General features: G+C 49.2%; 1 protein-coding gene across 1 annotated transcript in view; it reads left to right on the top strand.

Moving 5' to 3' along the window:
* The window catches only part of ELP3 (elongator acetyltransferase complex subunit 3), a 112,684-nt gene that overhangs the window by 4,221 nt on the left and 92,681 nt on the right, over positions 1-15,782 (top strand). The window contains exons 4-7 of the mRNA XM_082217649.1: positions 840-910; positions 2,556-2,619; positions 4,116-4,184; positions 5,264-5,418. Of these exons, the coding sequence (XP_082073775.1) occupies positions 840-910; positions 2,556-2,619; positions 4,116-4,184; positions 5,264-5,418 (359 nt within the window). The remainder of the gene's footprint in view (positions 1-839; positions 911-2,555; positions 2,620-4,115; positions 4,185-5,263; positions 5,419-15,782) is intronic.

Here is a 15,782-nt window from a genome sequence, read left to right on the forward strand (position 1 = left end):
GTCCTGTACTCTCTACAAAGACCTGAGGAACGAGATCATCACCCCACTCGTACTAACCATACCAGGGCGCTCAACCAATGCCGCAATGTCCTTTCTTCTATCAGATCAAAATGAGCAGATAACAGCAAAGGTTTCTAGGTTCATAGCAGGGGCAATCAGAATAAGGGCCACTAACTAATTGTGCGCTCATATCAAATTTCCTTTTCTGCGTATACAGTAATGTTTTAATGTTGCTGTGGCCATTGGCTAATGCGAATAAAGTTTTATCTATTTCTGTCTGAGGGCCTTCTTCATGTGTCTCCACCATGAGAGGTCCGGAGGGTGGCAACATGGGAACGGGCCTTTTCTGCCGTGTCTCCCCATGTGTGGCATGCTATCCCCCAAGGAGACTTGTCCGGCACCTTCATTGCCTATCTCCTCATGTTCCCACAGCAGCTTCCCATGTTCCTAAAAATGACTCAGTTGGACACTCATTTCGGTATAGGGTATTCTGCACAAGGCAGGCAGTCAGGTTACATATGCTTCAGGTTACATACGCTTCAGGTTACAGACTCCGCTAACCCAGAAATAGTACCTCGGGTTAAGAACTTTGCTTCAGGATGAGAACAGAAATCATGCGCCAGTGGCGCGGCAGCAGCAGGAGGCCCCATTAGCTAAAGCGGTGCTTCAGGTTAAGAACAGTTTCAGGTTAAGAACAGACCTCTGGAACGAATTAAGTACTTAACCTGAGGTACCCCTGTACGTACATCTTTCCGTTCCTTTAAATGTAATGATTGTGGTGTTTTCTTCTCAAGAGAACTGTCATAACTTCTCTGCAATGCTTCTCTCCTTTTTTTCAGATTGCTGTTGTGGCAGTGATGTGTAAGCCTCACAGATGTCCACACATTAACTTCACAGGAAACATTTGTGTGTAAGTAGAGCCTTGGAATAATCAGAAATGTTGGCAGGTTGTGTTGTAGACAACTGAAATGTAAGAACCTAAGAACCCTGAACTGGATCAGGCCCATAGGGACCCATCTAGTCCAGCATCGTGTTTTCCCAGTGACCAACCAAATCCACCAATGGGAAGTGCTCAAGTAGGATCTAAGTGCAATAGCAGTGCTCTCTGCTTGTGATTCCCACTGCCTCCCGCAGAGGAGGTATATGTCATACAACAGGCATAGGCAAACTCGGCCCTCCAGATGTTTTGGGACTACAACTCCCATCATCCCTGACCACTGGTCCTGTTAGCTAGGGATGATGGGAGTTGTAGTCCCAAAACATCTGGAGGGCTGAGTTTGCCTATGCCTGCCATAGAATCACAGAACAGTAGCATTGGAAGGGACCCAAAGGATCATCCATTCCAGCCCCTTGCAGTGCAGCAATCGCTGCTAAATAACTGTTCTACTGTTCTACTGTTCATCTCCCTTGATTAAAAGTGGGGTGGGAAGTAAATCTTCATGAATAACTAACTGTTTAAGGAAAGATCTGTACTCATCACTTCAAAGAGAAAGATACAGTGGTACCTTGGGTTAAGAACTTAATTCATTCTGGAGGTCTGTTCTTAACCTGAAGCACCACTTTAGCTAATGGGGCCTCCTGCTGCTGCCGTGCCGCCGGAGCACGATTTCTACGATACGATACGATACCTTTATTGTCATTGTCCCTTGCAGAACAATGAAATTGAAAAACTACATAAAAACTACATAAAACTACCACAAACCTACATAAAACTACATTAAAAAATCTGTTCTCATCCTGAAGCAAAGTTCTTAACCCGAGGTACTATTCCTGGGTTAGCGGAATCTGTAACCTGAAATGTATGTAGCCTGAAGCGTATGTAAGTTGAGGTACCACTGTATTTGAATAGTCCCTGACCCCAGCCAGTTGTACAATAATGCACAGTAATTAACTGGAGGTTTCATCCAAGACTAACTAGGGTTGTCCAGTCAACACTCTTAGTGGCTCCAGAGTGTCTGACTAGGACCTAGGAGACAGGGGTTCAAATCAACTCTACCATGAAGTTCACTGAGTGACCTAAGGCCAGTCACTGCTTCTCAGCCTAACCTTCCACACAGGGTTATTGTGGGGATTAAATGTGAGGAGGAGGAGAACGGGGTACCCCACCTTGGAAGAAAGGTGAGAGATAAATGTAATAATGCAAATAGGTAACAAAAGCACCTTTCAGTGGGGAATGCCCACCTTGTGGGTTTTCCCTCCCTGCTTTTGGGCCCTACAAATGGGCAGAATCTCCTGCTGCCTCCAGATTGTGGAAGAACACGCCAGCTTTAAACCAGCTCCCTCCCCCCCCCCCCAACCCTGGGTGCTCTCTGGATGTTGCTGGTTCCCATCAAGCCCCAGCCCAGCAGAGGTTTCCGTGGTCGGCGATTATGAGACACATCATCCAAATATTTGGAGAGCACTAAGGTGGGGGAAGGCTAGCTTAAACTGTCTGCCTCTGCTTGACTCTGTGCTCTGATGGTGTTTCCTGCTTGGCAGGGGGTTGGACTCGATGGCCCTTGTGGTCTATTCCAACTCTAGGATTCCATGACTCTGTTTTTCTCTTGAAAATACAGGTACTGTCCAGGGGGTCCCGATTCTGACTTTGAGTATTCAACACAGTCTTACACAGGATACGAGGTACTGCTTTAAAGACTCTCTGGGCCCTTCTTCAGGGAAAGTATGTTTACTCAGTGCTGGGCGCGATGTCCGAAATTTTACTGGGGGGAACCAGCAGTTAAATGTGCATGTTTTTCAGTGCATGTGGCACTGGTGGCTTGTATGCGATGTCATGTGACACTAGGTACTATATTTTTTGCTCTATAAGACTCACTTTTTCCCTCCCAAAAAGTAAGGGGAGGTGTGTGTGCGTCTTATGGAGCGAATGCAGGCTGCGCAGCTATCCCAGAAGCCAGAACAGCAAGAGGGATTGCTGCTTTCACTGCGCAGCGATCCCTCTTGCTTTTCTGGCTTCTGAGATTCAGAATATTTTTGTTCTTGTTTTCCTCCTCCAAAAACTAGGTGCGTCTTGTGGTCTGGTGCGTCTTATAGAGCGAAAAATATGGTAAATGCTTGGTTTTTAAAGAGGTTGAATTGCCCTAAACTATTCAGCATCTACACAGGCTGATCTTGCAGGTCCTCTCTCGCCCTGCCTCCCCCATACTATATTTCATCAAATATGGACTTAAATTATAAAGGGGTAGCCTAGTTTATCTCACTACCAAAGAAATGTAATAAACGAATAGAAAGAGAACCTACCCAGTTGACGCTGACACAAAACCCCACACGTAATATAAAAGAATATTAGTTTTACCACCCCTCCTCTCCCCCAACCTTATACAGTACTCAGCACTAATGTCTCATAACAAATGTAACTGATCTGTAGAAAAGACCTTACAACCTGCAAAAAGAGACAATGCACGCACGTTTGTAAACCAAGGAAAAATAATAATTAAAGGCCTTTGATTGGCCACTAGGTGGAGACTAGGTGGAAACTTGCTTATGATGAAAGCCAAAATCGTATCGGGATGGTCACCATGAATCCGGGACCCTGATGGGAGCGTGGCCTCAATTCGCTGCTTTGAAATTAATTCATTGTCTACTCTTTTTAAGCCCTTGATCATTATGGTGTCAGGGCGGCATTGAGAGTTTGAGGTGCAGACCTTTCTAACTGGCTTTTGTCTGTTTCTTGCATACAGTAAGCCTGCTGATTACACTGGGGTTACGTTCTGGTGATGGCACCTAAAGCCAAAATCTTGTAGTCAGAACTCAATGGGTTCAATGGTGGCTAGGATTGCCAAAGTCATTTTCCCCAGAAACCCTGCTCCCTTTCTGACCGCTGACATTTTATTTTTATTCTATGCATGCAAAGCTGAATGTACGTAACTTGTGGGCTTATCGTACTAATGAATGCTTTTTAAATAACTTTGAATTCTTCTGACTCTATTGAATCGTTTTGATGAATTTGTTGTTGTTTGCTCTATTTATATGCTACTATGTTTGATAATCTAGTGATTGCAATGTGTGTTTTTTAATGCTGTTGTGATTATTGTGAGCTTTCTTGAGCTCAGCAGTTGTTGCAAAAGCAGACTACAAATATTAAATCAAAATAATGTACCTCTCCTTGCTTCCGGCAGCCAACTTCCATGAGAGCCATCCGTGCCAGGTACGATCCGTATCTCCAGACCAGGCACCGCGTTGAGCAGGTAAATATTTGCTAGGATGGGAAGAATGTGTCAATGTCTCCTTGATCATAAAGACGGTCATGATCTTGTTTGCCATATTTTTTTTAAAAAAATTATTTATTTGGTTTTCCAAGTTAGCGTTTTACACTCACATATCCAACATACAACAAAAAAAAAACCAAGATTCCAAAGAATCTCTTGGACTTCCCTCCTCCCTTTTGTGGGTCCTATTGTTAGTCATTTCCTCCTGCATCTTTTATAAGAATCCAAATCTTTTACATCTCCATTATATCCAAAATTCACCATTCACTTATGGTCTCTCTGTGTGGTTTGGGAGCTGCACAGTCAGGGGAAAAACAAGGCTGTCCAGGGTTGTAAAGACTGCGGAGAGAATAATTGGGTGCACTCTTCCCACCTTGGATCAAATCTACGCTTCCAGGTGCCATAAGAAAGCTGCAGAGATAGCGCAGGATCGGAAATGATCTCTTTCAGCTTCTGCCTTCTGGAAAAAGGTCCAGGGTTATAAAGACTAGGACTAGCCGCCTGAGAAACAGTTTCTATCCATATGCGATTTTGGCTTTAAACGCAGTGTAAGGTAGTCTTTATGGGAGTATATTGTATTTAATTATGGGGTATCCGTTTTTAGGGGGCTAGCCAGGCTGGGATAGCAGGCTTGTTGGTTTTTGAATGTCTGATGGAGGTTTTTTTTTGAATTTCGTTGTTCTGTATGGGACAATGTCAATAAAGATTATCGTATCTTATCCTGTGAAGTGCTTTTCAGGCACCCCTCATGGATGATGGTCCCTGCAAAAACACCCTTTCAGCTGAGACAGGTTTTTACTTGCACCATACCTGTTATATATGATGTCAGCTGTAGGGTGTACCTTGGCCAAAATGGCCTCAGGAGCCAAATGGAGAGATCTGGATGTCCAGCGATCGTTTTTCCCCTCCAGGAGTTGCCCAGAGTGGCCGGGGCAACCCAGTCAGATGGGCAGGGCACAAGTAATAAATAATTATTATTATTATTTCAGCTTCTGCATCTCCCTATCTTCTGAAAGCCACAAGGCAGCTGTCTCATGTGTTCATCTTACTTTTTGCAGCTGAAGCAGTTGGGTCACAGTGTGGACAAAGTGGAGTTCATTGTGATGGGCGGGACGTTCATGGCTCTCCCCGAAGAATACCGGGATTATTTTATCCGCAACTTGCACGACGCTTTATCGGGCCACACCTCCAACAATGTGGCAGAGGCTGTCAGGTAAGGTGCCCCCTCGGTTGCAGGCGCTGAATGGCTGTTCTCGTTTTTTGTGTGGTTGGCTTGGTTTTCTTGCATCGGGAAACTACGCAGTGTAAGGAGCTGCGTAAGGCAGCCTTCGTCAGCCTGGTGTGCTTCCGATGTTTCGGGGCTGGGCTTCCAACTCCCATCAGCCCTGGCCAGCATGGCCAATGGTGAGGGATGATGGGAGTTGTAGTCCAGAACATCTGGAGAAGCACACCTTACCTGTCTTCATTGTATACATACGATTGTGTATCATCTGACCCGTCTACTGCAATTATTAAGTTTGCAGATGACACCACCACAGTGGGTTTAATAAAAGGTGGAGGCGTATAGAGGGGAGGTCCAAAAAATATCTACATGGTGCCTAGGGAACAACTTGCACCTTAATATCAGCAAGACAAAGGAGATGGTGTTGGACTTTCAGAGAAAAAGAGGAGAACTAGCCCCGCTGTACACTGGGGAGGGCTGTGTGGAGTCTCTCTTCCTTTAAATTCCTAGGAGTTTATCTCAGTGAAGACCTTCCTTGGAAAATAAATACAACCCAGGTGGTTAAGAAAGCCCAACAGAGACTCCATCTCCTCAGAGTATTGTGGAAGAACGATGTCAATCAACATTTGATGGTCTCCTTCTACCGGTCAACAATAGAAAGTGTCCTTTCATACTGCATCACAGTGTGGTACGCTGGTTTGACATCATCTGATAGGAAGTGCCTACAGAGGGTGGTGAATACAGCACAAGATATTATGGGCTGTCCCGTGAATCTGCTGGATGAAATAGCGGAAGAACGTTGCCTCAGGAGAGTGAGGAAAATTCTCAGGGATGATTCACACCCTGGCTGGCACTTTCTTGATCTCCTGCCCTTGGGCAGAAGATATAGAAGCAGGATTAGTCGCCCCAACAGGGTAAAGAACAGCTTCTATCGGTGGGCTGTTAGGCTGATGAATGAAAAGATAACAGCAGGGCAACTGACTTTTGGGTTTGGTGGGTGTGCGTCAGTAAACGAGGGGAATTAAGACTAAGAGAGCGGAGTGGGGGGGGTGCTGGTGTAATCTCACTGTACACAAGTTGTACAAGTGACAATAAAGAATTTCAATTTCACTAGGCTGGTGAAGGCTGGCCAAAAACGTTCATTGGCAAGGAAGGTTTATCCAGCTGTTTGGAATGAATCTTCCAGCGCTGAGTTGGTTTTTCTCTGAGTTGGTTTTTCAGAAGCTTAATGGATAGTGGAAGTTGGGGTTACCTGGTACAGAGGACTGTGCCTCTCTGATAGTTGTGCAGGGGTGGGATTTGGGCACATGTGGAAGAAGCGTTTGAGGAGTGTGTCGTTCAAGCTCTGGGTTGCACCCAACATTAGTCCAACTTAAGAGTAGACCCATTGAAATGAGCCCAGCTGTCTACTCACTGAAGCAGCTAGGCTTCTGTAGCCACAGATCTTTCTGCGCAACGGTAAAGATCAAGAAAAATCAGGCACAGTGTTCAGCCTAAGTTTTTGATAGGGCTCTTCCTCTGGAGGGCAGCAAATACTTAAAATATCCCTTTCCATATTTTCCCGTTCCGTTCACTGATGTTGCTTGCTTGAGGCGCCTCCTCATATTACACTGCTGTTCCGGAGTGAGATGGCACCCTCCACACCCCCCATTAGTCATTTCAGTGTCTGCAAGCATGCAGCAAAAGTATTGTCTGGTGAGTAGCCCACGCCACTGGCTGTGTGGTGCTGCATTGAACTGCCATGTTGCAGACTGGGCTCTCCCATTCACAGGCAACCTCTGGCCCTAATTGGCCGCACCAGGCCCCTCCGTTTGGCCCATGAGGCCATTTTACCAAGCCACGTCCACCTGCCCTACACCTGACATCATGTTGAGTGTGGGGAAAGTACAGATGCGGCTGGCCTGCTCCAAAAACATGGTTGTGGGTGCTTCTGACCACCTGACTGGTGGCATCTGCCAAAGCTGGAGCTTGCATAGAACGCTGCACGGTGCTTTGAAGCCCCAGCTGATTGTTGGGCCTTCAAAGCACCGCATGGGGGGAAACAGCTCCTGGAAGATGTCACTGTGACGTGTGATGATTGGCAGGAGGTTGGCCCTACCCATCTGTCACGCTTGGCCCTCAGAAGGGTAAGGAGAATCAGGATCCAGCCTGGGTGGGCTGATCAAGTGGAACATGCCTATTAATTTCAGTGGGTCTGTGCAATGATTAATGTTGGATACAGCCTCAAATAAAAATGTCCCGGGCTTTCTCTCTAGACCAGGAATTTGGAATCTGTAGCCTGGATCCACCCCACCTCCACTGCCCAACTGGCAATTTGGCAGGTGGGTAAAGGTGTCCACCTGTTAATCACCTCATGCCATTACAGCTTCAGAGGAGCTCACCTTGTGCTTTTTGTGTTTCGCTTCGGCTTTGTCTTACTGATTTTATTTATTCATTTATAAAAAAATATTTATGTACCGCTATGTCTTAAGATAAAATAAAATAAGGGATGCGGGTGGCGCTGTGGGTTAAACTACAGAGCCTAGAGCTTGCTGATCAGAAGGTCGGCAGTTTGAATCCCCGCGACGGGGTGAGCTCCCGTTGTTCGGTTCCCGCTCCTGGCAACCTAGCAGTTTGAAAGCACGTAAAAGTGCAAGTAGATAAATAGGTACCACTCCGGTGGGAAGGTAAACGGCATTTCCGTGCGCTGCTCTGGTTCGCCAGAAGCGGCTTAAGTCATGCTGGCCACATGACCCGGAAGCTGTACACCGGCTCCCTCGGCCAATAAAGCGAGATGAGGGCTGCAACCTCAGAGTCGGTCACGACTGGACCTGATGGTCAGGGGTCCCTTTACCCTTTACCTCTATGTCCTAAGAAACACACAAAGCAATAAAACACAAAGGCTGTGCGATAAAAACCACAAAAAGGTTAAAAACAGGCATCATTCAACCATTGTGGGAGAACGTACCCCTAATTGCCTGCATAAGCCTAGTGGAAAAGAAAAGCTTAACCGTTTAAAAGTTGGAGCGGAAGGTACCCGCAGAATCTCTAGTGGCAGGGAGTTCCACAGGACTGGGCCATTGACACTGAAGGCTCAGTTTCTTGTTGTTGTCGAATGAGCCTCGCCAATTTGGGGAATGCCAGACAATGCTGCTGCCAATGATCACAGTGATGGAGCTGGGACATAAGGTTTAAGGTGACCCCCTATTCGACCCTGCTTTAATGGCTTCAGGCTGTGAAGCACTTTATTGTTTGTAAAATAAATTTTAAAGCGCCCAGTTGGTGGAGAGTGCGAAAGCGGGTCCCTGCCCCTTGCAAATCCTGCCCAGCCCCACACCCTGGTCAGTATGTGTGTGTGGCAGTGGGGACTTCATTTGTGACCATCCGCATGCTGCCAAGCTGTTGTTAATCTCTTTGTTGGAGACACAGAATCTCCTGGCTGCCGTGTTCCTAGGCTGGAATGGGCTCCTGCGCTCGCAGAGTGATCTTGCTGCTCCGTGGGCTTTCTGACAAGGTAGCAGGTAGCCAGAGCCAGTAGAAAGTTCCAGCAGGAGCAATTTCTCTCAGGCAACATCGATACCTGGGGGAGCTGGCAGAGGTTTGGTGTGTGTGTGTTGCAGGATCCGCTCACCCAACCGCAAGGGATTTTCCTTTTGTCAAGAGCGCCTGCCACTGCTGATGAACGAAGTTTTAATTTTATCTCTTGAGAACACAAGGCATTAAGGGGATTTCAGAACATTTCCTGGATCTCTATCAAACACGGGGGGCGGGGGGACTTGGCGATAAGGCAGAAAGCAGCCCTTCGTGGGAGGACAGCTGTCTGTATGGCAGAAGAGCCATTATTCTGCTGTCGGCTTTCTTCTGGAGAAAGGCTTTCACCTGTAGGCATCGGAATTTTTCCGCTGGGGAATTGTGAAGGTTGGGGGGGGGATGTTTGAGCCCAGAGAGGGGCTTAAATCCTAGGTGCAAATTCTCTTTATCTCTCTTCCCCCCTCTGACTCATTTCTGGCGAGGGGAGGAGACGCTGATCCCGTTGTGTGACTCACCCTCTGCAAAACGGAGCAAAGTGAAGTTGAACTTGCTGGGAAGTTGCCGACAACTTTCGGCAAGGGAAAGGGAGAAAAGATAAAGCTGCGTTCCAATCAGGCGCTGTTCAAAGAGGCTTAAGAGGCTTCCAAACAAATTGGAAGATGGAGGGCAAATCTTTCAGCTGTGCTGGGCTTATTTTGCCGATGGGAAAGAGGCTAGAGCATTAGTAGGCAAACTAAAGCCCGGGGGCCGGATCCGGCCCAATTGCCTTCTAAGTCTGGCCCACGGACGGTCCAGGAATCAGTGTGTTTTTACATGAGTAGAATGTGTCCTTTTATTTAAAATGCACCTCTGGGTTATTTGTGGGACCTGCCTGGTGTTTTTACATGAGTAGAATGTGTCCTTTTATTTAAAATGCATCTCTGGGTTATTTGTGGGGCATAGGAATTCATTCATTCCCCCCTCCAAAAAAAATATAGTCCAGCCCCCCACAAGCTCTGAGGGACAGTGGACTGGCCCCCTGCTTAAAAAGTTTGCTGACCCCTGGGCTAGAGGACTCGCTTGTCTAAAGCCTAGTTCTGTGGTGTCCAACATATATATGTGTCCCCCACCTTCTTTAATTCAGAGGCATGGGAAGGTGGGCCCTCCTTCCTTGGAGCCTTTTAAGCAGAGGTTGGATGACCATCAGCCAGGGACCCTTTGGCTGTGATTCCAAGGGTTCCAGGGGGTTGGGCTGGATGATCTATGGGGGTCCCTTCCAACTCTACAGTTCTGTGATTCTTTTCTGCCTACAGTCTTCTTGTACTTTATTTATTGCACTTGTATCCCACCTTCAAAGGAGCTCAAGGTGGGGCACGCAGTTCTCTCCCCCCCCATTTCCCATCCTCACAACAGCCCTGTGAGGTAGGTCAGGCCGAGAGAATAACTGGCCCAAGGTCACCCATGGCTGAGTAAGGGGGATTTGAACCTTGGTCGCCCTGGTCCAACCATTACGCCACACTGTCTCTCTTGGACTGCCTTTTCCGTGCCACTTCTTGCATCGCCGTTCCCTTGACGCAACTGCTGTGCTGATGGCATCTTGAAACAATATTCATTCTGCTAGTTCCGCCGCTTTCGTTTTATTATAGGTGTTAAATGGAAATGAGATGCTGCTGCTGCATTGTAATATCGTCACAAGATCCCGTATTTCCCAAGCAATTTCTTCTTATTATATTTTAAAGAAGATGCAGGGTGTTATTTTACATCTTAGTATTTCCTGAACTCTTGATAATTTGGCCAGAATGCAGCCCCCACTGCCATATTTAGATTGGGGAAGCTCTTCCACTGTTGCGTTTCAAAGATGTGTGTATGTGTCTTGTCTCTGAGTCCCCAGATCGGTATTCTGTCTTCAGGATTACCCCAGTTCATGTTTGTTTATTTGCTATTCGCTTTTACAGCCCCACCTTTTCACCAAATGACCCTAGGGCGGGCTACAAAAATATTACAACTGAAATTGTTAAATGAAAATACAAAAGCAACCAATATTGGAATAAGAAAGATAGCTATGCAGGAGGAAGGGAGATGTCATCTCAACCAAAGAGAGCCAGTGCACTGCATTGGTAAGATCACAGTGGTCCAGTACGTGGCCAAAGGGCCGCATGTGGCCCTTGAAACCTTTTTTGGTGGCCATTGGCAACCTTTGACATCTCCCCCAAGTCTTCTTGCTGCCTTCTCAAAGCTGTGTAAATGAGGTGCTGGGTTCTGACAGGGTCCTAGGGTAGGGTTACCAGACATCCCCGTTTCCCAGGGACAGTCCCCGGATTTGCTAATAAGTCCCCGGACTAATTCCGTTCCCGGATTTCATCTAATGTCCCCGGGAAACGCAGCAGTGGAAGTCTCAGCAGCCCGGAGCAGTTGGCTCTGGCTGGCTTCAGGAGCTGCTCGGAAGTCCCCATATGATGGTGGTGCAGGGGTTCTAAGACGCAGCTTCCGGGCTGCCTCCACCTTCCCTGACCCAGCAACTAAGCTGTGAAAGGAGGCTTCATGCTGCCTATCGGAGCAGCCTCCCAACTCCTCCTTGCGTGCAAGCAGGGCGGGGTGGGGATCTCTCAGCTGTGAAGTCACACTGCCTATCAGAGCTTGCGTGCAAGCAGGAGGGGACAGGGATCTCTCAGGCAACGGGAAACCTCCCCAGTTGAAGGGATCCCTGCCCACTCCTGTTTGCCCACAAGTAGGAATGGGGTTGGGGCTGCTCCAATGGGAAGGAAGGCATCGCACTGCCTGAGAGATCCCTGCCCCCTCCTGCTTGCACGCAAGTAGGAAAGGGATTGGGGCTGCTCCAATGGGAAGGGAGGCATTGCGCTGCCCGAGCCTCGCTGCCGCCACAGCTCTTGGCCCTCCGTCTCCACCTTCCATGCCTGACCCACCGCGCACCACTTCCCCACCACCACCGAAGAACCAACAACTTAGGGGCTGCCCAGGCTCATGGAGAAAGGAGATAGAAGCTTCGGAGGAAGGGGAAACATGGTGGTTGAGGCCACCCTCTGCCACCGCCATTGCTGCTGCAGCATCAATGTCCCGAACATGTATTTATTTATTTAAAGTGTCCCCGGATTCATTGAAAAAAATCTGGTGACCTTATCCTAGGGACCTCCATCCTATCAGAGCCTCGTGCCTCCTTCCCAAAACCCTGCACCTCGCTTACCTGGCGTTGGGAAGGCAGCACAAGGTGTGGCATGGGTGGCATCATATTTTGGCCTCGCTCCCCCCTGTGACAAGGCACTCTGTCCACCAGGTTCCGTGTCAAAGTCCTCTTGCAGCACGCTTAACCTGAAAGGTTGGTCTGCCTGGGTTGGAGTGTTGGACTAGGACCTGGGTGAGTGCCGGGATCAAATCCCCACTGAACTGTGAACTGGGTGACCTTGGACCTCTCACCCTCACCTGCCTTGAAGGTGTTACCGGAAAAATCTGAGGGCTCCCTTGGACAAAAACAAAGACACCAACCAGGATAACTTGGAGCAAAACAGCAGCCTGTAGGCTTGGCCTTTATTGAACTGTTGCAACAGGGTGTTCCCCTCACTTGCAGGAGAGAGGAAAGACCCAGAAAGATGGTGTGCTTTTGAAATTCCCATCCTCTAGGTCAAGCCCACCCCCAGAAACATCATGCATACATTACAGAAAGGAGGGGTTGAGGGAGGAGTTGTGGTGGTAACCTGAGTGTCCTGTCACCTGCCTGGTTCTTCCTTTCCCCCTCCCCATGAGTCACTTCCAGGAGACAAAGGGGAGTTTGCAGTTTCCTGCCCCCAGAGGGAAGATCTGATCATTGTCCTTTGTTTCAGTCCATGCTGAATCCACTCCCATATGCAAGTTCTTTGTGATCTTGATTGTCTTCTGTCTGGGACCATCAGGGTTGACATAGCAACTGGGCAGGGCTCCTGTGGATGTGCTGGGATGGTGAAGGGATTATGGCTGACCAGAACCAAGCCACCGCCCTTTGATAGTCCTTGTCATATGGAGTAAAATAAAAATGGAACAGTGCAAATCCGATGTATGGTTGATTTTTCTATGAATTTATAACAGAAATGTGGCTTATGTAGTGTGTGAGTGTGAGTGTGTGTGAAGTTTGTACAAACAAAATGATTGGGGTGGGGAGGTTCCTGCTACAAAGAGTTGTTGTGGGATTAAATGAGGAGGGGGAGAACCAGGTATGCCACCTTGGGCTCCTTGTGGAAAAGGTGGGTTCGTAATGCACTGGAAGCAGCTGATGGGCATTGTAGTCCAGAACATCTGGAGGGCACCAGCTTGGTGGATTCTGATTGTAAGCAACCTGTCTTCCTGGGGCAACTCATTTCTAGTTCTGAATTGCCGCCATCTTCAGTGGGGTGACTTAGGAGTAAGTTGAAAGAGGATGAACAGACTCGCCCAGCAAGATTAAAAGCTATTGATCTGTCTCTCCCCTTTGTGCATTTCTTTTTGTTGTGTTTAACAATAAATCATGTTTTGAACAATAAGAGAGCTGCTGTTAATGGATGCAGTTCAGTTCTTGAGAAGACGACGGGAGTGGCTTAATCGAGAACTTCGGCAAAGGCATGTGAAGACCCAAAGAAGCTGAGATTCCTTTATACATACAGTGGTGCCTCGCAAGACGAAATTAATTCGTTCCGCAATTCTCTTCGTCTTGCGGGTTTTTCGTCTTGCGATGCACGGTTTCCCATAGGAATGCATTGACAATCAATTAATGCGTTCCTAGGGAAACCACCTTCTGAAGGCTGGGGGGGGACAAGGGCTTTTCTTCCCACCCCCAGCATTTTAAAAAACCCCCGGGACAGCGGAGGGCTTCTCCGCTGTCCGGGCGATCTTAAAATGCTGGCGGGCGGCATTTTAAAATCGCCCCGGACAGCGGAGGACTTCTCCGCTGTCCGGGGCGATTTAAAAGCCCCTGGGAAGGCAGGCAGGGGGGGACAAAGACTTTCGCCCCCTGCCCGCCTTCAGAAGGTGTTCCCACCCCCCCGCCCGGCTTCGCAGCAGCGCTACGAAGCCCGGCAGCTGGGGCAGCTGTTCCCGCCCCACCTCCCCCCTTCGGAACATCGTTCCGAAGTGGGGCGGATGGGGCAGCTGTTCCCGTCCCCCCTTCGGAACATCGTTCCGAAGTGGGGCGGATGGGGCAGCTGTTCCCGCCCCCCTCCCCCCTTCGGAACATCGTTCCGAAGTGGGGCGGATGGGGCAGCTGTTCCCGCCCCACCTCCCCCCTTCGGAACATCCTTCCGAAGTGGGGCGGATGGGGCAGCTGTTCCCGCCCCACCTCCCCCCTTCGGAACATCCTTCCGAAGTGGGGCGGATGGGGCAGCTGTTCCCGCCCCACCTCCCCCCTTCGGAACATCCTTCCGAAGTGGGGCGGATGGGGCAGCTGTTCCCGCCCCACCTCCCCCCTTCGGAACATCCTTCCGAAGTGGGGCGGATGGGGCAGCTGTTCCCGCTCCACCTCCCCCCTTCGGAACATCCTTCCGAAGTGGTGCGGATGGGGCAGCTGTTCCCGCCCCACCTCCCCCCTTCGGAACATCCTTCCGAAGTGGGGCGGATGGGGCAGCTGTTCCCGCCCCCCCTCCCCCCTTCGGAACATCGTTCCGAAGTGGGGCGGATGGGGCAGCTGTTCCCGCCCCCCCTCCCCCCTTCGGAACATCGTTCCGAAGTGGGGTGGATGGGGCAGATGTTCCCGCCCCACCTCCCCCCTTCGGAACATCGTTCCGAAGTGGGGCGGCTGGGGCAGATGTTCCCGCCCCCCGCTTCGGAACAGCGTTTTAAAATGCTGGGGGTCGGCAGCGAACGCTCCCGACCCCCAGCATTTTAAAATCTCCCCGGGACAGAGACTTCTCTGCTGTCCCTTGGAGATTTTAAAATGCTGGGGGTCAGCAGCGAACGCTTCGCTCCCGCCCGCCAGCATTTTAAGATCGCCCGGGGCAGGCGGGGGGGAGGCAGGCGGGGGGGAGCAAAGACTTTTGCCCCCCGCCGGCCTTCAGAAGAGGTCCTCTTCTGAAGGCCGGCTGTGGGCGAAAGTCTTTGCTCCCGACCGCCAGCATTTCCCTATGGGCTTTCGTCTTGCGATGCAAGCCCATAGGGAAATTCGTCTTGCGAAGCGCCTCCAAAACAGAAAACCCTTTCGTCTTGCGGGTTTTCCGTCTTGCGAGGCATTCGTCTTGCGGGGTACCACTGTATATATATGGTTCATCCAGTGTTGGTATCAAGGTAGCTGCCTCTGAGTCCTTAATGGATGCAGTTATGCTCAGACTCTCCTCCCCAACTATGAAATATAGAGAAGTAGTCAAACTAGGGAACTATCCCTCGGGAGGCAAGGATGGCCACCAATTTGGATGCCTTTAAAAGAGGATTAGACAAATTCATGGAGGAGGAGAGGTCCTCCAAATACAAGATGGGGGACACTTGGCTTGAGAGCAGTACATGTGAAAAGGATCTAGGAGTCTTGGTTGACCACAAACTTGACATGAGCCAACAGTGTGACGCGGCAGCTAAAAAAGCCAATGCAATTCTGGGCTGCATCAATAGGAGTATAGCATCTAGATCAAGGGAAGTAATAGTGCCACTGTATTCTGCTCTGGTCAGACCTCACCTGGAGTACTGTGTCCAGTTCTGGGCACCACAGTTCAAGAAGGACACTGACAAACTGGAACGTGTCCAGAGGAGGGCAACCAAAATGGTCAAAGGCCTGGAAACGATGCCTTATGAGGAACGGCTAAGGGAGCTGGGCATGTTTAGCCTGGAGAAGAGGAGGTTAAGGGGTGATATGATAGCCATGTTCAAATATATAAAAGGATGTCATATAGAGGAGGGAGAAAGGTTGTTTTCTGCTGCTC

This window comes from Podarcis vaucheri (assembly GCF_965113315.1).
Source record: "Podarcis vaucheri genome assembly, chromosome: 3".
Classification (NCBI taxonomy): Eukaryota; Metazoa; Chordata; class Lepidosauria; order Squamata; family Lacertidae; genus Podarcis; species Podarcis vaucheri.